The 18,986-nt window shown below is 50.7% G+C and overlaps 8 protein-coding genes across 8 annotated transcripts; 4 read left to right on the top strand and 4 right to left on the bottom strand.

The window, feature by feature from the left end:
- The first annotated feature begins 755 nt into the window (after positions 1-755).
- BJY04DRAFT_190124 (uncharacterized protein) lies at positions 756-1,465 on the top strand. The gene has a single exon (XM_073711465.1). It carries the CDS (start codon positions 899-901, stop codon positions 1,214-1,216), a length of 318 nt encoding a protein of 105 aa, XP_073570972.1. The 5' UTR covers positions 756-898; the 3' UTR covers positions 1,217-1,465.
- A 358-nt stretch (positions 1,466-1,823) lies between these two features.
- Positions 1,824-2,907, top strand: BJY04DRAFT_207793 (uncharacterized protein; the record flags this gene model as incomplete). Its single annotated transcript, XM_073713901.1, has 2 exons — positions 1,824-2,366; positions 2,437-2,907. The coding sequence occupies 2 exons, from the start codon at positions 1,824-1,826 to the stop codon at positions 2,905-2,907; spliced, it is 1,014 nt and encodes a 337-aa protein (XP_073570971.1).
- A 178-nt stretch (positions 2,908-3,085) lies between these two features.
- On the bottom strand, positions 3,086-6,748 carry BJY04DRAFT_228038 (WD40-repeat-containing domain protein; the record flags this gene model as incomplete). Its single annotated transcript, XM_073718751.1, has 2 exons — positions 3,086-5,128; positions 5,180-6,748. 2 exons carry the CDS (start codon positions 6,746-6,748, stop codon positions 3,086-3,088), a joined length of 3,612 nt encoding a protein of 1,203 aa, XP_073570970.1.
- Positions 6,749-7,636: 888 nt separating this feature from the next.
- On the top strand, positions 7,637-9,087 carry BJY04DRAFT_190120 (intradiol ring-cleavage dioxygenase). Its single transcript, XM_073711464.1, has 3 exons — positions 7,637-8,285; positions 8,357-8,795; positions 8,856-9,087. Exons 1-3 carry the CDS (start codon positions 8,038-8,040, stop codon positions 9,054-9,056), a joined length of 888 nt encoding a protein of 295 aa, XP_073570969.1. The 5' UTR covers positions 7,637-8,037; the 3' UTR covers positions 9,057-9,087.
- A 10-nt stretch (positions 9,088-9,097) lies between these two features.
- Positions 9,098-10,496, bottom strand: BJY04DRAFT_190119 (tRNA 2'-phosphotransferase). The gene is made up of 2 exons (XM_073711463.1): positions 10,127-10,496; positions 9,098-10,039 (listed from the first exon to the last, which is right to left on the bottom strand). Exons 1-2 carry the CDS (start codon positions 10,463-10,465, stop codon positions 9,167-9,169), a joined length of 1,212 nt encoding a protein of 403 aa, XP_073570968.1. The 5' UTR covers positions 10,466-10,496; the 3' UTR covers positions 9,098-9,166.
- A 188-nt stretch (positions 10,497-10,684) lies between these two features.
- Positions 10,685-13,720, bottom strand: BJY04DRAFT_218669 (uncharacterized protein; the record flags this gene model as incomplete). Its single annotated transcript, XM_073716368.1, has 4 exons — positions 10,685-11,958; positions 12,007-12,099; positions 12,144-13,112; positions 13,171-13,720. The coding sequence occupies 4 exons, from the start codon at positions 13,718-13,720 to the stop codon at positions 10,685-10,687; spliced, it is 2,886 nt and encodes a 961-aa protein (XP_073570967.1).
- Positions 13,721-14,116: 396 nt separating this feature from the next.
- On the top strand, positions 14,117-15,335 carry BJY04DRAFT_190115 (Efg1 domain-containing protein). Its single transcript, XM_073711462.1, has 2 exons — positions 14,117-14,469; positions 14,555-15,335. Exons 1-2 carry the CDS (start codon positions 14,175-14,177, stop codon positions 15,160-15,162), a joined length of 903 nt encoding a protein of 300 aa, XP_073570966.1. The 5' UTR covers positions 14,117-14,174; the 3' UTR covers positions 15,163-15,335.
- A 124-nt stretch (positions 15,336-15,459) lies between these two features.
- Positions 15,460-18,106, bottom strand: BJY04DRAFT_66734 (F-box domain protein). Its single transcript, XM_073720825.1, has one exon. It carries the CDS (start codon positions 17,907-17,909, stop codon positions 15,756-15,758), a length of 2,154 nt encoding a protein of 717 aa, XP_073570965.1. The 5' UTR covers positions 17,910-18,106; the 3' UTR covers positions 15,460-15,755.
- Positions 18,107-18,986: the final 880 nt, after the last annotated feature.

Here is an 18,986-nt window from a genome sequence, read left to right as displayed (position 1 = left end):
ACGAGGCTGACAAAGTGGCAGCTTACGAGAGTTAGGGTTAATGATGGGCATCATCAACAACGTAAGAACCCTCTAGCAAGACTGATCTAGAATTCCTCTACATGCGTCAAGGATAGATGTCTTAAAATAAGCGATCTTTGTATGCTATGGGATCTTGGAGCCTGCTGGGAAAGCTTTAGACTACTTGGCGTGTCCTCTCTCTGAGTTTCACCAGAAACTCCAAGCAGTCCATCAAAGAGAAGGTCCATACGCCACTATGACTGCGTCATGGAAGGGGTTGTAGTAGGCCTTCAAGAAGGCCCTTTTGTTTCTTGAGGCGCAAATTCCGAGCTTGCTGTTGTTCCAGTAGTAGCAGACTTCGCTTCAACCAAACACTGAGAAAGACTGTTGACTTAGTAAGTATGGAAGTAGAATGCATCTTTGGAGAATCCGCGCTGAAGCATGCGCTCGCGCAGTGCCATCTGCTAAGCTGCATGCAAGCAATAGGGCATCAAAGGCCCACACCTTCCCAGGTATAGATGCAAGTTGCACCATGTTCTCGTAGTGCTGTGGGCACGACGACTCTATAGAGTAATTTGACGGCACGCACCCTATCAAAGACCGTCTGTTTTTCAGTTTTCTGTTGCTATGCTTACAAGAGCAAAAGAGTTGATCACGGCCATCAGCTCCTGATTAGAAAGCGTATCCATCGATCCATGACTCCCGCCGGCCCCGCTCGGCCTCCTTGAGCTCCCGAGGTCATTCCCCTCATTTCTTGACCTATTCCTCCTTCTACCTCCCTCTCCTCTTCTGAATACAGGTCAACGCTTTCAGTATCTCGTACGTATTCAGCATCCGACTCAAATCCTCCTCTCTATCAACTACTCCAACCCTCCAAATCACTCCACCAACCACCAAAATGTCCGTCACAACAACAGTCAGCTACCCCACCGATACAACCTTCGACCTCGAATACTACCTGGCAATCCACATGCCTTTCGTCGCCGAAACATGGGGTCCCTTCGGTCTCAAGGAATGGAAGGTCGTGCAATTCAACTCCGAAAATGCTCCCTACAAGATCGCCGCCATTCTCACCTGGGAGAGCGCCGAGAGCTCGGCCACAGCTCTGAAGGCGGAGGGGTCCAAGGCTATCTTTGACGATATCGCCAAGTTTAGTGATCGCACGCCGGTTTTGGCGTCGGGAGATGATGTTGGGAGCTGGAAGGCTGGGCAGTGAGAGTGAGAGTCGGAATTGGAATCGGAGCTGGGGAAAGGGTCTCGAGGAAACTGCCTAGATTCGTGATATGATTCACTTGGGACTACTAGAAGTATAACTATGGCTGTTCCAGGAGGGTACATACATATGTGTGATTTTCTCAGAAATTAGACTCCTTCTCTCTGCGTGTCCGACGCATGGGTAACTGCAGAACACTCAGCGATGATTGGGCGTAAGCTAGGCTCGAATAGCATGAGAAATGAACCTCCCATAACGCCTTCAGCTTTGCCAATGTGTCAACAAGATTATCAAGACCCTTGCCCGGATAGATTATTCAGACTGCATATGGCTTGCAGGCCATGCCCGAATAGGATCCATGATTGGGGTGGTACGAAGAGTCTTTCAAGCAATGAGAAATAGATGAATGACATCTTCGGATGCGTTGTAAGTGGTCCATAGCAACTGTGATTTCAAATGCGCCGTGACAAACCCATGTAGAAGTAACCTGTGCCGTCCAGTATAAAATTGCCCTGCCTCCATCGTGGGTAACCCTCATCTACAACCACTGCAACTGCAACTTCCACCACAAAACAAATTCCAAATCCTCCAATTCCTCCACTCTCTCAAAATGGCCAAAACGATTGCAATCATTGGCGCAACCGGAACCCAAGGCGGCTCCGTCCTGAATGCCCTCGAATCCAACCCAAGCTACAAACTCCGGGCCGTAACCCGAAACCCCTCGAGCCCCAAAGCCCTCGCCCTTGCAGCCAAGGGCATCGAAGTCGTCGCTGCAGACCTCAACGACGAGGCCAGCCTCGTTCAAGCCTTTGAAGGCGTACACGTCATATACGCCGTGACCGACTTCTTCGAGCCCTTTGTGCGCGAGGGGCCGGTCAAGGCAGTTGAGATTGAGTATCAGCAAGGCGTGAATCTTGCGCGGGCTGCGGCACAGACTCTGACCTTGGAACTGTATATCTGGAGTACGCTTCCTGATGCGAAGGCCTTGTCGGAGGGAAAAGTGGTCGTGCCGCATTTCGAGGCAAAGGCGAAGGTTGACGAGTTTATTAAGAGTGATAGCAATGTGAAGGGGTTGTTGAAGAAGACGGTCTTTCTTTGGGTCACGTTTTATGCGACGAACTTGTTGTATGCGCCTTTTACGCCGTTTGTTGCGGTGAGTTATTCCATTTCGTTGCTGCTATCATCATTGCTGTGATGATGCTGATGATACTGTGTGCTGGTAGAAACCGACTGGAAAGTATCTCGCCGTGACGCCTGCTTCCCTGCAGACGGAGATTGCTTCGCTCGGCTCGATCTCGAATGTCGGTACCGCAGTTGCTGGTCTCGTCGAGGGCGATGTCCAAGCTCTGCTCGCCAGCAAGGCTGGTACAGATTTGAACAGTGCAAAATACGTCCGTCTCACGACGACGCTCTACACCATCCCTGACTACTACGCCGTCTGGGCAAAAGCAAGTGGAAAGGCAGAGGACGTCAAGGTGCTCTCTGTCTCCTTTGAGGACTATGAGGCCCTGTATGGTGAATGGGGAACAGAAATGGGACTCATGATGAAGTTTTGGGAGCTGGTAGGATCGAACAGTTGGCAGACTGTTGGAGAGAACGATGTGCTGGTTGATGGTCAGGAGTTGCTGGGTGAAGCGAGACCGTTGGTTCAGACTGCCGACGCCTTTGCCCAAATCTCTTGGGAGAGTATTTAGAGAAAAACAGAAGCAGGCGCAGTACCAGAACGAGTATGTGCTTTTCCATGGGCTGCACATTACGAAACCTCCACGTCAAGCACAGTTTTGTACCTGAAAGAGTTTGAAAAAGGAAGACTGATTGAGATGTCATAACATCCATGCCCAAAATCCGAGAGGAAAATGAAGACAATTACCTTCATATAGCTAGCAATCCATCCACTGACATGAAAGAGACCCTTCCAGATATGTGACCGAGCGCCAGAATCCCACTATTACTCACTGCCAAACAAGTCGGACGATACTCCCAAGGCAGCCAGAGCCTCCTCTCTTCATTAACACAGAGCCATTTCCCGTCAAATACTGATATTCTAGTACTTTTCCCAGTCCATATCCGGTGAGAATACTCGTTGAATGTTCGTTGAAGCAATCCATTTCTTGCGTCCCAGGTATTGGTGATGCCGTCACACCGGCTAGATGATAAGTGGCGGCCATCAGGTGAAAATGACAGGGTTTGTATCTCGCGCCCGAAATGGCTGAATGATGAGCAGCGGCCATCAGGTGAAGATAGCAGGCTTTGATTCTCTACGAGACGGGCTCGACCCCACGAAGACGGCGTCCACATTGAGCGATCGGTGACATGCCAAATCTCAATATTGCCCAAGATGTTGCCAAATGCTAGTCGGTCCCCATCCGGTGAGAATGCGATGGAGGTAATTCCGGGACTCGGGGAGCCCTTGATCACATACTGTAGGGATCCGGTGCTGGGGCTCCAAATTCGAATCGTGTTGTCATCAGAGCTTGAGGCTAGAAGATGTTGATTGGGACAAAACGCCACGCACCGTATACCTTCAGAGTGACCGATAAGAACCTTCGGTTCTTGATGGGTGATCAGGTCCCACACTTTGATCGTTTTGTCAGTCGAACCAGAAGCCAGGAGGTGGCCGTTTGGTGAGAAGGATAAAGACTGAATATTCCCAGCCTGATTTGTGAGTGTATTTTGGGCCTCACCTTCAAAGGGGTCCCATAACTTGATTGTGTTATCGGCTGATCCAGAGGCCAGTAATTTGCCGTCTGGCGTAAAGGCTATGGCGACCACGCTGTCTGTATGATGGCCCGATTCGCCTTCTAGACCCCGCTGCAAGGCGGTTGAGGAAGTATCCCAAATATTAATCTTTCCTTCTCCATCCCCAGAGGCTAGGAAGCAGCCATCTGCCGAGAAGACTATAGCATGCACCTCGTCTGAATGGCCTTCGAGTGTGCTCAGTAATTCGCCAGTCTTTGCGTTCCATAATCCGGGTTTACTATCCGAAGTGGTCGATGCCAGAAGCCGGCTGTCCGGGGAGAAGGTGAGAGGAGGAGAAGATCCAAAGGAGACCAAAAGATCTGGGCAGCGCACAAGCTCATGCTGTAGTGTTCCCGCCCAGTCACGAATCTCAATCGTACTAGCATGCGCTATGGAAGCTAAGAGCTGACCATCTTGGGAAGAAGCCAGACCTGACAACCAAAGCATGGGGAATTCCAAGTCTCGTACTGTATCATTATCAGCCAAGTTCCAGACCTTGACAGTGTCGCCCATCGAAGCGGAAACTATCTTGCATCCATCTGGAGAAAATGCCACCGAAATCACATGGTTCCTATGGCCTTTCAGCTCTCGCTTCAGTTGACCGCTGCTGGCATCCCAGAGATTGACAGATCCGCCATGTGAGCCAGCTATCAGACCATGCTGAGAGTATGCTATAGTATGAACTTGGAAGCCACCTTCTACTCCAAGAGTCTGTAACAATTTCCCTCTGACAGGATCCCAAAGTTTGATGGTACCATCACCAGAACCAGAAGCAAGTTTAGAGTCACCACAGAATGCTAGAGATAGGATATCATCGGAATGGCCTGCAAGTTCATGACGAAGCTCCCGGGTTGTGGCATCCCAAAGCTTAATAGTGGCATCTTCCGAGCCAGACGCCAGTAATCTACTGTTTGGCGAGAAGGCCAGCGCCTTTACCGGCTTGGAATGCGCGCGAAAGGTTTGTTGTTTCGAGCCCCAGGTGTCTGCGACCTTTGGCAAAAGTGGCCAACTTGGCTGTATGTCATTGAATACCTCTTTGATTCTTGAGTGTCGAGGAGCGAAAATGAGCGCGGATGAATAGAGTTGAGAAGGATCAATCTCGGCAATCTCTCGGTTCCTTAAAATAAATCGTCTCGAGTCTTTGAGAAAGTCTGCTGCGGAAATGTGTTGTTTTCCCTATCGCCTTCAGCATGTAAAGTAAACTCAATGCCTCGATGCATGACCCACCTGTAGAGCATCCTGTAGTGTATGGATAATCTCCAAGACTTTGGAAACCTGACCAAGTCGAGACATTGCTTCCACCCAATGGAGAAAGTGATCTTTCAGAAATGAGATGCCTTCGCCAAATCCAGCCATTGGATCTTCACTCTGGATAAGGTGTCGTGCCCAGTAACTGCAGGCGTATCTCAATACATCGCCATCCTCAGGCTCTTCATTTGAGATATCAGCCCCCTTCCTCAACCCATTGCGCATGATCTCTAAGCACTTCACAGTTAGTTTATGGTGCCTCTGCTCTCTCTCTATCCAGAAACGTTGTTTCCTAGATGTGCTCGAATGTAAAAGGAAGTCCGCAAAGGATTGATGGAATAATTCAATGGGCTCATTGTCTTCTTCTAGCACCCGAAGAACGGAACGTAAAGAGTTCAATCTAAGCCTGACGCTTTCAAGATGAATGTCCGTAAGTCTCGAAATGGAAACAGCTGATATGGGGGCTTCAACGGTAACGATTGTCCCTATCACTGTGCGATACTCCTCAATCAATTTGTCTTCCTTTGCTAGGGTCTGGTTCTTCAATATTTGGTCGAATATAGGCAGATAAGTGCGGTCAAGATCAGAACCATCACATTGATGAGCAAGAACTTCCTTCAGGCTCTCTTCAGGGTGCCACTGAAGATCATCAAACATACGGCATACCGTCGCTGCAAAAATAAACAGTGGCACCGACATTGTGATCAAGGTCTGGAGGTTTTGGTCACCTGGCCAAGCAGAGGAAAGTCCTCGTTTCTTTCGAATTTCTGGAAGCTTTTGGTCAAAGAACAATGCGATGTCGCGTTTGATGGCAGTGTGGCCGGTTTCGTCCAAATCCAGTTCTTGACAACGGATTCCTTTAGCCTTGATGTCCTCGAAGCTCTGAATTATTGACTGCTCAGGCCGGCTTGTGAGGAAAAAGCGCAGCTGAAGATTGGTGGAGTCTTGAACTTGAGGCAGAAGTCTCAAAATGACATCTATATCATCGGCTCGATCGCATTCATCAAGTGCGTCGATCACAATGATTGCAGTTGCAGCCGGCCCCTCGTAAGCCTTAAGTGATTGAAGGATTAGATTCCGAAACTGGTCTTCAAGGCCTCTGCCTGAGATATCTGGGTTACCATCAGCCGCCTTCAAGATAAGAGGTTTCATCTGGTCGGCAACAGTTGATTTCGCAGTTTTGTTCGCTAAATGGACGTCAAGTGTTGTAAACAGCAGTCTCGCTTTGCCTCGTTTTCCCTCATTCCTCTTGAAGAAAAAGCTCCCTGCCAGTAGTTCGTCCTTATGGAATAGAGACGCGACTGTTCGGGCGACCGTAGACTTTCCTGTTCCTGCTCTACCTCTCATCCAGAGTATGGGCCCCTCATTGGGGAGCTTTGCCCAATTTTCAATCTCATTGAGTATCTCTACTCGAGTACCTGCGAGGCATCTGTCACCGTCATTCGCATAAGAATTGAAAGCAGCGTCTTCTATATGCTCTAGGCGAGCCAGGATGCGCTGCTGGTTCATTTTGTCTGCAAGCCGGCTGAAAACAGTCAATATCTGCATCTTTCGAAGGAGATTTGTGAGCAACGTACATCTCGTCGATGGTCAAGGCCCCATCGAATCGACTCTTATATTTTCTATGTCCTCAAGAATCTTGGAATATTCTCTGCTGCGTAAAGGCCATTTGAGCTTGCGCTTGATACCCATTGGCCCCTGTTTCTGTTGTCGAGGCTCGATCTTTCGCTGCAGGTCTTCGAGCCTAGTTTGGCACTTTTGAAGATCGCCAAGTAATTTACGCGTCGTGTCTACTGTCGAGATATCATTATCCTCAAGCAGACGCCTGAGGTCCTCGACCGTGTTTTTAAGCGCTTGTGTTCTGTCCTGCAATTTTTGAATATCGTCATCGGCGTGTGTCACCTCTTGGATGTACGTAGCAAGCATCGGCGCAACACTGCCCAAGATTTGCGTAATGGAAAGAGCAACTCCAATCTCCATGATGAATAGCTGAATAATTGAACACCTGAGTTCTGAAGATCTTGGAAGTCGCGCGGGAAGAGTTCGCGGTCCGGGGATATTCTCACTTTTGTAAGGCTAGGGATGTAGGCGTTGATGATGAAGGCGAGGCTGAGATTGAGCCTTTCGCGCTTGCAACCACTGAGTAAATCCAATCAGGTTGGGACACATGATGAGATGCATGATGTACAATTGCACAATACAGGGTGGTATAGAGGCTGTGGTGTTGGTTAGAAAACCTGCGGTTGTTGTGGCTTAGAGTGTCATCTAGACACAATGTTAGGCAGCCTTCTAAGGTTGTGGTAGTGTTATGATCAGGTTTCATGTCACAGCCTACTCATCTGACAAACTATCCACTGATATCCAGTAGTGCAACATCTGCAGAAGTCTGAAAGAAAGTGCAACTATCTCCTTTGTTATCACTTGCAAGCACAATGTTATAGATTCATGTATAACCACCAACTCCGTAAACCCGAGCAAGCGGGTATGAGCATCACCACAGCCAATCAACAGCTGGTGGCATCCGACATCCGACTGATCGGATCGCCCTTTGCCCCTCCACCTTGATATCGGAATGCCGTCCCCTCATGCCACCTGCAAGCTTCCGACTGTAGAACGCCTGGAAATGCGGGGTCTTTTTCCAGAATGAGGAGGTCTGGGGCTGTTCCCATTGCTTTGCCTCTACTCCCATTGGCAGATCACCTCCAGCTCTATATAAAACTGCCTTTATCCTGTCCACCATGGCCGGGTTTCACCCTCTTTCCTCCTTTCCTCTGTACAACATCCCCGAACCCTGATCTCCCCCCCTCTCTCGACTCTACAGAAAACAAGGAATCATCATGGCAACCCACCGCTTCGACCCAAATTTCACCGACAATGTCGTCAACGCCATGGGCGATAACGTGAACCCCCGCTTCCGAAAACTCATGTCCTCCTTAATCCGGCACGTGCACGACTTTGCGCGCGAGAACGAGCTCACCGTTGACGAGTGGATGGCTGGCGTGCAGCTGCTCAACTGGGCGGGCCAGATGAGCGACAACAAGCGTAACGAGGGCCAGTTGGTCTGCGATGTTATTGGGTTGGAGTCGTATGTTTCTTCTTCTCGTATAAGCATGGGCTCAAGCATCCTTTGCTAATCACTTTTTGGGACTGTGGCAGGCTCGTCGACGAAATCACATTCAAGCTCGCCGAAGAAGCAGCCGACGCCCCAACCGCAACCGCAATCCTAGGCCCCTTCTTCCGCGCCGACACACCATTCCGTGACAACGGGGAGACGATCGTGCGCACACCACCCAAGGACGGAAAGGGTGAGATTACTTTCATGAAGGGGCAGGTTGTCGACTACGTGACGAAGAAGCCGCTCGTCGGAGCTACTGTTGAAGTCTGGCAGGCTTCAACGAACGGATTGTATGAGCAGCAGGATCCCGAGCAGGAGGAGTTCAATCTCCGTGGGAAATTCAGGACGGATGAGCAGGGGTACTACTCGTTTTACTGCTTGCGGCCGACGCCGTACCCCGTGCCTGATGATGGGCCTGCAGGGAAGTTGTTGAAAATGATGGATAGGCATCCGTTCAGGCCGGCGCATATTCATATCATTGTAGGTTCTTTCCTCCTGATGCTGTGTGGGTGCAAGTTAGGGCTAATGGATGATTGATAGGCGCTATATGACGGATACAAGCCCCTCACGACACAGATCTTCGACCGCAACGATCCTTATCTGACGAATGACTCGGTCTTTGCCGTCAAGGATTCGCTCATCGTGGACTTTGTAGAGCGCAAGGACGACCCGAAAGCTGGGCTTGAGTTGACCTATGATGTGCGCCTGGTGCCGGATGAGTCGAAGGTCAACGGAGCTTGATTATCAATCACCTCCCTGCTGTTCCTTTTCATGTATATATGTTCGTGATACCTGAGAATTCAATGTTCTGAGAGCGTTCGTTTAGTATAGTGGACAACCCATCTGTATGCTCATGACCGTCTACCTCCTCTCTTTCCACCGCCCCCCTTCGGCCCCCGTCTACTCGTCAGTTCTTCCGGTAACTCCTGAAGAGTCTCTCCACCTTCCCAGATCTTCCCCAACCCTCTCCTCCGCTCAACAACCACATCAAAGAATTCCACAGGGATGACTTTTCCTTCTTCGCCTTTACCCTTATCCGAACTTGATTCCATTCCCTCGGAAAGGATAACCCCGTTTTCACTCCTCCAGAACGGACATCCTCCCGCCAGCGCTCTCCGGATATCAATATAAACCAAAACCTGCGCGTCCTGCCTCATCCCCGAGATAACCTTCCCTGCAGCGCCAGGCCCAGATCCCGCTCCTTCACCTTCGATCTTCTCCTTATTCTGATTATGCATTCCCTCAACAGCACCTAATACGTCCCCTAACCCCGGCCCCGTCGCAAAATGCACATGATTCCTTCCCATGCACCTTAGCCCGCCAGACGCCAGGATCAACGGCCAGGTCGAGTGATATGTTCCGTGGACAACGGTATCCGGTAGCTTCTCAGGATTGTCGAGGGTTAACTTTTCAAGGAGGGCTTCGGCTTCGACGGACTTTATGCTGTGGCCTTGTGTTGCGCGGATGAGGTAGTGAGAGGGTGTTTGGTCGGTTTTGGATGCGGCAAGGGCGGCGGGGGTTGTGGCTGATTGTTCTTCTTCAGAAGATTCGTTTTGGATTGAAGCTTCGGCGGCGGTTTCATCTTCGGTCGTGGGTTGCGGAGCTATTGCTGATATCGAGGGAGGCGTATAGAAAAGCGCAAATCTCTTTTTATCCGACGTCTCGACGGCCTCGATGATCTCGAGGAAGGTCACTTTTAGGGACTTGAGTTTTCGCCAGGCCATCTTTACCATCGACCCTTGTATTAGCTCCGCCTAGTCTTCAGGGTACCACGTATATCTTCACGCTGAAGTGAAATGGATTTGACATACCACATCCGCAACGTTTGCATAGCCCTGCGCATCGATCTTGAGCCCCTCGCGCTCGGCCGCGTGTCGGAGGAGGTAGCTCAGGGCTTTGGAAACTTGGACTTCGCGGCTGGCATTTCCGCTGCCACCTCCGCCGCGATTACCGCGGCCTCCTTTTCTATTGTTGTCGGGGTTGGGCATTTTGGTGTGTTTGTGGTGGGAGAACCGAGAGGGGTGATGCGGGGGTTGGAGTCGGGAAGCTGGGTGGAGATGGCGAATTTGGGTCGAGGAGGGTGGAATTATAAGCTTGATGCGCGATGAGAAATGAGGTCTGAAGGATAAGAGGTATGAGAGTGTGGTCATGGAGTGTGGTGAGTCAGTGTATGAATCATAGGAGGATCGTGTCGAGTCAAACGAAACTTTTTGGTCGGAGCTGGAGCTCTGCAGGGCTGGTCTGGACGCCGCCATCTCCACTAAAGATCTACGAACAACTTCTTAATTTGAAATGGAAAAGCGTATCTAGACATACATGATACACATAATCTCGTGATAAATTTCTATAAGCATGAATCTGACAGGGTATTATCGATCACAAATACAACTACACTCCGCAACCGGACAAACCTTGTGTTTCTCAAACCACTCCCGCGCATGATGCGCATGGAAGCCATGGTTGCAGTTAATACAAAACACTATAAATCGCCGCATAACCTCCGCCTCTGACGGCTTCTTTTGTTCTGCACCCGACTCTGCCGCAATGCTAGCTTTGGACATTGGATCGGGAGAGCCCAGCCAGAGCGTGCAAACGCCGCAGCGCGGCATATGACGCCCGCATCGCGGACAGATTGTGCCTGACATGGCGGCTGCGCCGAGCGGGTTTCCAGCCGTGGCGTGGACGACTTCGCCGCCAGTCGAAGGGGGCACTTGGGAGGCGTCGTACTGCGTTAGTGGACGCGTGCAGTAGTTGCACGTTAAGCTGATTTGTTGGCGCGGGGGTTCAATGAGACGCCGGCCGTCCCAGGTGACCGCGAATTTGTGCGACCCAACGTCGAACTGGGCGCGTTTCATTTGGAGTTTCCACGAGTTGATTTGCCAGCGGTATGTTTCGCGCCAAGTCTCGAAGCGATGTTTGTTGAGGGTTGTATTTACGAAGCGTGGCACTGTGTGGCTCATTGCGAGCACGGGGGTTTGGACATCATTGAATTTGTTGATGTAGGATTGGAAGAGCTCCATTGCGGAGTGTCCGAGGCCAGTAAGGACAATGCCCTCGATGTTGCCTTCGTGGATTGCTTGCTTTGTCTTTTCGGTGAGATATGTTGTGAGCTCATCGTCCGGAAGCCAGCGCAAGGCGACCTCAACGCGGTATTTCAGTGGAAGGGTCAATTCGTGGATAACAGAGCGCCAGTCGCCTTTGCTGACAAAAGCCAAGATCGCCCGTGAATATGGGTCGTTAAGTTCTTTTGCAATCTCTGCGCAAGTCTCCTCCCAGTCAGAGTCTGTTTCTCCTTTCGCGGCACCCGCAATAGCCATTGCCAAAAGTCGATGGGCCTGCGTAGGTTTGTGGCTCCTCAGTGCCAGATACGCCAATTTCGGCTCGTCCTGGAAGACTGCCAGAGCAGCAGCTTTGGTGTGCTGGCTGTCAGCAGATAAGGTCTTAACCAACTCTTCGAGCTCACGGTGCGATTGCGCTGCGCCGCATATCCGCAGACCAAGTCGTCTGTGTTCAGAGTAATGTGTATCGCAGCTCTTGATTGGAGGGAGGTTGAGGTGTTCCTGGACGAGGTCTACGATAGTATCGTTAATATCAGGGTAATGAGCGTTATTCGCGCCCAACCATCGCGATTCAACGCTTGCCCCTAGAAACGTTAGAGACATCTATCTTCCTATAGGTATGGCATATTTACCTAAGTCTCCTGTCCAGATATCAAACACCCCTAGGTAGTTCAGATCTAGGTGGTTCATGATCATGGAGTTATCCGAAGAGTCAGATCGTGCACCTATTTCGTTAGCTTAGGTCCCGTCAGTTTTTAAGAGTACCCACGCTCAATCCAATCCCAGAAGCCCTGTAAATAAGGATCATCGGTGAGTATTATTTTATTCTTGGTCCCGTTGAAAAGATATCCCTCTTCGCAACGACGCCTGCTCACTGTCAAGAGAGTTAGTGCCTCCTTGGCAGTAAGAGGACTCCCCAACAGCCCAACAGACATTGTGCGCTCTCTGAGCTCTCGACTCGAAAGATGATCTGTAGGTGTTCGGCCTTTATCGGACGCATCTTGCTTGTCTTGTCGGTCCAACACGCAGTCTCGTAGGTCTTTTACTACCTCTCCAATGTTGCCTTTCATCCCTAGCGGCCGAGTTGTCTTGAAGTCGGAATGCTCATCACGTCTCCCATATACCAGCGTTCCTTGAGAGGATAGCCGCACGGGAGGTGCTGGTGGTTGCACTGTAACAATTTGAATCTTGTCATCTGCAGACAGGGTCAATAGGCTCGGTTCATTGGAGCTGCTCATATTGAGAAAGTCAAACGAGACTACTCGTTGAGACTCTGGATATCCGCGCGAAGAGTGGTCGTACGAACTGAAAACATCGCGAACAGATTTAGTATAGATCGTTTCAGGATAACTGCTCACGGACTCTTCCCCCAGAGTCCGGTCAATGGGTGATCGATATTCCTCAGCCAAGTATTCCTTGACAATGTTATATGTCTTCACATGGCCAGTGCTGGATAGTACGCCCAAGCATCCCCGTTTCGTCCTTGAGAACCGGAGACTCCATATCGCGGATTTGGGCGCAAGCACATTTTTGAACTCGAGAGCTGGCTCTATTTGTCCACTCTCCAGTGAAGGAGCCGCAGCAACAGAAAGCCGGGCACCAACCCGCCGATCCCAGATGCAGACTGTCGACTCCGTAGACGTCAACCCCGAGGCAATGTAATTTTCATCGAGCCAGTCAATAGCCAGATTATGCACACACCTCGTCGGAAACTGCAACGACGGCAAGCCAGGCCCCTCTACACTAGTCAGGTCTCACTTCCTTCCTCTGCTCAGGGTCGATCGAGGGAGACATACCACGCAGATCATAAATCCTCACAAACTGTCCCTTCACACCCGTAACTAGCGTGTCCGGCTGGTCCCTAAAAAACTTCACACTGGTAATGGGCTCCGAACTCGCCAACTTCCTTAGTGGCTCCACAAACCCCTTGCTCCCCCTCATAGCCAACCTTTGATTCACATCCCACACATTCAAACAGAAGTCATTGCGCACTCGATCCAATCCCGCCGCAAGTAAGCCGTGTGAGCTGAACGCAATCGCATTGCAGTATCGCTGGTGTCGGACAGGGAAGGAGAAGGATTCCTGGCTGTCATCGCGAAGCCTGAGGATGGTCGCGTCGCCGGAAGATTGCCCGACTGCGACTAGTGATTCATCGACCGGGGACCATTCGAAGGCGCGGAAGGCGGGGACTTTGGTGTGCGTTGCTAGGACGGTGTGTTGAAGGGGTTGTGAGGGTGTGAAGGAGGTGACTTTGCAGAGGCGGAAGGCTTTGCCTGTTACGTCGACGGAGAGGAAGCGTTGCTCGGCGGGGGTGGATGCTGGGGACCAGCGGATTGCTTTGTCCATCCTGCTCTGTCTCGAGCGTGATAGAGGGTTTCTCGTCGATTCCTCCGGTGTACTGTATTCGAGGTCAGATACTGAGTGAGTCCGTATCTGATAGTTATGCGATAGCTCATCCCATTGTTCTGGCTGGGTAGCAATCAAGCAGCGACGCGCATGATTGAAGATAAATTGAGGAAACGGGCAACAGAAGCACTATTCTCAGCAGAACCGTAGAGCACTGTATATAGAATCTGGACCTCTGCCGATAAAAGTCGAGTCCATCCGAGACAAAGTGTGACCTCGAGCTGAGCCAACCTTAACTTACTTCCCCAATGCATACCATCTCCGCTCCGCACTTCGGTCCGACCTTTTTCCACCACTGTTTCTTGTCGTCCGACACTTTTTTTCCACCCGCTTGCTCTATACAAGAATCACACTTCAGCAAAGCACGAGAATTTCCATACGTTACGTCTTCAGGATGCCGAAACCATACGCTCCCAAGGGTGCATCTGCTCACCGAAAATCCCCCTACTCAAAACCCAACAACAAGAAACCCTCTACAGACCGCGAAGAAAAACAACGCACCTCAATCAACGACCTCAAGCGCCGAATCCGCGATGTCAAGCGCCTGCTCAACATGCCCGATCTCTCCGCCGACAAACGCATTATCCAGGAACGTGCGCTGATGGGGTACGAGAAGGAGCTGGCGGATGAGGAGAAACGACGGGAGCGGTCGAATATGATCACAAAATATCATTTTGTTAGATTCTTGGGTACACATTTCTCCCGGCTTTCCCTGATTGACTGTGTTGGGGCTGCGATTTGTGGATAAATGCTAATTCTATGTATTGTGTTAAGACCGCAAAACAGCCACCAAAGAAGTCTCAAAACTCACTCGCAAGCGCGACGACCTGATCGAGTCTACTCCCGAGTCCTCCAAGTTAACTGCCGAGGAGGAAGCGAAGAAGAAGAGGAAACTTGCCAAACTGCAAGCTCGCCTGCACATTGCAAAAGTGAACCTGAATTACACGATCTATTACCCACTCACGGAGAAATATATATCGATATATGCGGATAAGAAGAAAGCGAAGAGGGGCGAGGGGGAAGATCAAGAGGAGGAGGTCGAAGACGACGAGGAGGGCGCGGACAAAGACGAGAAAGACTCTAAATCCAACGCGGAGAGGAAGGCCATGTGGAGTGTTGTCGAGAAGTGCATGGCAGATGGAACGCTGGATCTCCTTCGGGAAGGAAAGCTGAGATCTGGCGGCGAGGTACAATCACAGAAAGCAGGGGCACCGGCTTCGACATCTCGCCCTAAGAAGGAATCCGGTGACAAGAAGTCCAGCAGCAAGGAGAAGAGCAAGCCTAGCAAATCCGACGCCCGGAGAACCAAGACCTCAAAACACGACCCATCACCAGCAAACGAGGACGAGGGGGACAGCGACGGCGGTTTCTTCGAAATGTGATTTGGTATCGACTACTAGGACCGCCCGACCGCCACTATCATCTATATTTTTTTACGCAGCATCTCAGGAGTTTTGTCCGCCTTTATCTATCTCTGCATCAGGGCCATGCGCAACTTGGGGGCCCATGAATATTTTGTCGATACCCATATAGATACTACCCTAACATGACGATAAAATGTTAAATCTCTCATTCTCCTCTAGTATGATACGCAGTAGCTCCGGAGCAGTATAGGAAGTAAATCATGGAATATAAGATCTGACCACTGTCAGACCAAAATGCAACAAGAGGTTTAAAGGGCCGATAGCGCGAAGATGCAAGGCAGGACATGACCGAAGACAAAAAATCAAAACTCCAATGTCACCAGCCAGGTCTAAGTGGAATGTGGAAGAAAAGAGAAGGGGAAATGAGAAGAGCAAATGAGAAAATGTGAGGTAAAAGATCATGGCAGGAAAGAAAAGGTCTTTGAATTCGAGTTCCTGCGAATCCATTGTCGTTGTCATGAGTTTGAGCGAAGACAATTCCAGTATGACCAGCATCGTTACTGTCTTGCATAATATAGAGCCGCCGAACTTGGTGGGCCAGTGCCACAGCTCTACATAACTGTACAGCTTCCGCCACTCCGTGCTCGCCGTCGTCCACCAAGCATAGAACCAAGACCGAACGTCTCCTCCTCGTCATCATCATCATTGTAAATGCGCTCCGCTTCTCGGGCCCGGCGACGTCGTCTTCTCGCGCCAGCACCAGCGATACCCGCTTCTTCAGTCGCCATCATATAATCGAACCATTTTCGTTCTAGGCGGTTGGCTGCCGCGAGGTCACCGCGCAAAACACGCTTGGTATGTTCCTCTACGGTCATTTGCCAGCCATAGAAGCACTTGACTTGAATGATTTGGTTGGGGTATACGACAGGCGGTGGTGGAGGTGTTATTGAGGACGTGATCACTGGGGATAAAGAGGCTCGACTTGTGTTCACTGAGCCAGGAGTAACGGATACTGATGGTGGAGTTCTGTGTTGACGTGGGATATAGGCGTTGCCGGACAGAACATCTCTGACACCGACCCAAGTGACATTGGGGCAGTCGAAGATCACCAACCGCAGGCCGACCTGAGGGAGATTCTCATCATATCCTCGCTTTCGAACACGGAAGCTGGCTTCCGCCAACGTCAAGTCCGAGATGCGAGTGTTGTCCATTTCAACGAATTGGAGAGACGGGCAACTCTTCATCACTTGGAGCATACCGGGGTCACTCAAGGCCTCGCAGTAGCTGACATTGAGGTGCTCAAGGAAAGGAGCACACGGTGACTTCGCAAGCTCGACAAGCGTCCGATTGCTGAGATGTTCGAGTTCCTCGAGTTCGAGATGGGTAAGATGAGGTGCGGTCTGGATAATAGGCACAACGGACACATCCGTTAACTCGGAACACCCTGATAGCTGGAGGCCGATTATATTCGGAATGTTATGCCCGAGGCTCTTTAAGCCGTCGTCGGTGAGGGCAGAACACTGGTGAAGATCTAGGTGCTTCAGCCGCCGAGGCGGAACAATAGCACGGTCTTCCAAGATATCAATCTCAGGGTCAATACCCTGCATAAGCACTTTAAGACTCTCGTCTGTAATATCAGTCCGACTGATATCCAAACGCTCCAGAGAGTTCCGTTTGAATAACTCCAACGGAAGTCCAGTGTCAGCAAATCCTCGAATCTCACTTGCCATAAGATCAGTCAAGATGGTGCAAGACCTGGTAACTTTCTTCAACCCGGAGGTAGTCACGTTGGTGCACCAAGAGACATTCAAGGACCGAAGTTGGTTGCACGATTTCGCGATGATTTTCATAGCAGCGTTCGTTACGCTGTCCAAACCTGAGATATTGATATACTGTAGCCGCTGGTTGCGCAGAAGGAAACAATGGATCGCTGACTTGTCAATCCGGCTTCCTTCCAGGGAGAAGTTCACAATATTCCGGCACAGGTCGGTAATCTTCTCACTATCCTCCAGCCATTTATCCTGCATTTGGATACACCCACGAAGATTCAAGTCTTTCACAAACGGACCACCAGCCATCATGAGTTTCATAAGCGCATCACTTGGAATATCGCGGTAGTACTCCGTGGTATCAACGACAGTCCACAGCTGACCGTCATAGCACATCTTGTTCCACCACTTGCACACAGCCGAGCACCGGACGATTTCCTTGGGAGTGAGATGGCTGAAAATGAGCATGCCGAGCTCATTCGGCATCTTTCCCCAGAAGTCAAAGTCCTTTGGCTTTGAAGAAACGGAAATGCTGTCAAGGAGTGCGCTTCGGGACCCTGGCCGCACTTCCGAGGGCAGCGCAATCTTCCGTGATTGTCCATTGGAGGTGTCCGACACGAATCGAACCCTAGCGTTCGCTTCCTGGTCGTCTGCGACAAAGGACCCATTGGGAGCCGGAGTCGTCGGACGAACGTTCAATCCACCATACAGCTGTGTGCTACTTCCGTTGGGCAGGCACGGGGTATATGATGATTGAGAGAGAGAGACGCATGACAAAGACGCCTTTCCATCGCGGTAAGAGGTTGAAGCGGACCGCGATCGGCCACGGCGAGTCAACGACGGACTCGAGAATGTGCGCTGAAGGCCTTGTAGTAGCTTATGTCGGCCTTTCAGTTTCGGGGGCTGGTCGAGAGGGATCTGGTCTGCGGACGAGCTAGGGCTTGCCGAGGTAGGAGCCTCGGGGAAGGGCACAATCTCGTCGTCCGATGTCGCCATATTGGTGGGTGGTGTTTTTGAGGAAAATAAGACTGGGCTCAATAAAAGTGAGCTGAACTTCTATCATAAGCAAAGAAATGGCTCTTCGGGCTTGCAGGCAGTGACGAGCGCGGAAACCCGCTAAAAGGCAGATCCTAGATGGTCATCATCGAGGTCCGCAATGAACGGGTAGTATATAGCGCCAAACTCCGGCTGCAACAGAAAAGGAAATAGTAGGGAGAAGAAAGACTGAATGACCAGCACAAAAGAGAAGAAGGTGGGTGTGAAAGGAGAAAGCAAGAGAGGAAGATGGTGTGAGGCTGAGGGTCACCGGAGGAGGGCAGTCAAGCGACAACAAAGTTAACGGGGGACAGTGGTGGTAAAGTCTCGGCAAGGACCCGTTGCTATTGTACCATGGGACTGCTTCGCGTAACGGTCGACCGACGGTTCCACTGCGTGTACGGGGTACAAAAGGTATGCAGTCAGGTAGCTGGGCAATGCTTGAGTATAGACAAGAAGCAACAAAATGGCATGCAATTCAAGCCGGGAGAAAGGTGCGCTGAGGAGAAAAGCGGAAGAAGGTTTTGAAGAAGAGAGGATAGATAAAGTGCCAGGCTGGGTTTGACGTGGAAGTAAAGCTGCAGGTGGGCTGGCAGTGGAGGGGGAAACGGGCCTGAGCCTGAGCCTGAGCCACTCCGGTCAGACGACAGCGGGAATCCGATCTTAAGGGAGGGGAGTTATGGTCTGGACCTGCGTTTCTTTATTCCATTCCAATAATGGGTCTCGAGAAGTTGAGACTCAATATTGAGACCAGAGTGGGATAATATCGCCTCCTGTGCAGGCGGACGTGGGCGGACAACGAAGGATGTCAGTTAGTTACCCCCCACAACTTCTTATCCGCTCTCCAATTCTTTATCGATAGCCTGCCCCACTCACCACGCAAGACACGCGATAACGCCTAATATAATACAGAGTACACCCTCGCAGAGAAGAGAGTGGATCGAGACAGAGGGTGAGAAGCGCCCCTGCTTGCTCTGTACTCACTCTGCAGCTTATAATCTATCTACTATAAAAAGAAAAAGATGGAATCTCATCTAA

The sequence above is a fragment of the Aspergillus karnatakaensis genome (assembly GCF_047715665.1).
Source record: "Aspergillus karnatakaensis strain CBS 102800 unplaced genomic scaffold BJY04scaffold_26, whole genome shotgun sequence".
NCBI classification, from domain to species: domain Eukaryota; kingdom Fungi; phylum Ascomycota; class Eurotiomycetes; order Eurotiales; family Aspergillaceae; genus Aspergillus; species Aspergillus karnatakaensis.
Note: the sequence above shows the minus strand (reverse complement) of the source record. Positions and strands in the feature narration are given on the sequence as shown.

Coding starts and splice junctions, on each gene's coding strand:
- BJY04DRAFT_190119 (XM_073711463.1), bottom strand. CDS start 10,465: ATGACCACACTCTCATACCTCTTATCCTTCAGACCTCATTTCTCATCG. Junction 10,040..10,126: donor ATGCAAACGTTGCGGATGTG/GTATGTCAAATC, acceptor TCGATGGTAAAG/ATGGCCTGGCGAAAACTCAA.
- BJY04DRAFT_190115 (XM_073711462.1), top strand. CDS start 14,175: ATGCCGAAACCATACGCTCCCAAGGGTGCATCTGCTCACCGAAAATCC. Junction 14,470..14,554: donor TCATTTTGTTAGATTCTTGG/GTACACATTTCT, acceptor TATTGTGTTAAG/ACCGCAAAACAGCCACCAAA.
- BJY04DRAFT_190124 (XM_073711465.1), top strand. CDS start 899: ATGTCCGTCACAACAACAGTCAGCTACCCCACCGATACAACCTTCGAC.
- BJY04DRAFT_190120 (XM_073711464.1), top strand. CDS start 8,038: ATGGCAACCCACCGCTTCGACCCAAATTTCACCGACAATGTCGTCAAC. Junction 8,286..8,356: donor GATGTTATTGGGTTGGAGTC/GTATGTTTCTTC, acceptor GGACTGTGGCAG/GCTCGTCGACGAAATCACAT. Junction 8,796..8,855: donor CGGCGCATATTCATATCATT/GTAGGTTCTTTC, acceptor GATGATTGATAG/GCGCTATATGACGGATACAA.
- BJY04DRAFT_66734 (XM_073720825.1), bottom strand. CDS start 17,909: ATGGCGACATCGGACGACGAGATTGTGCCCTTCCCCGAGGCTCCTACC.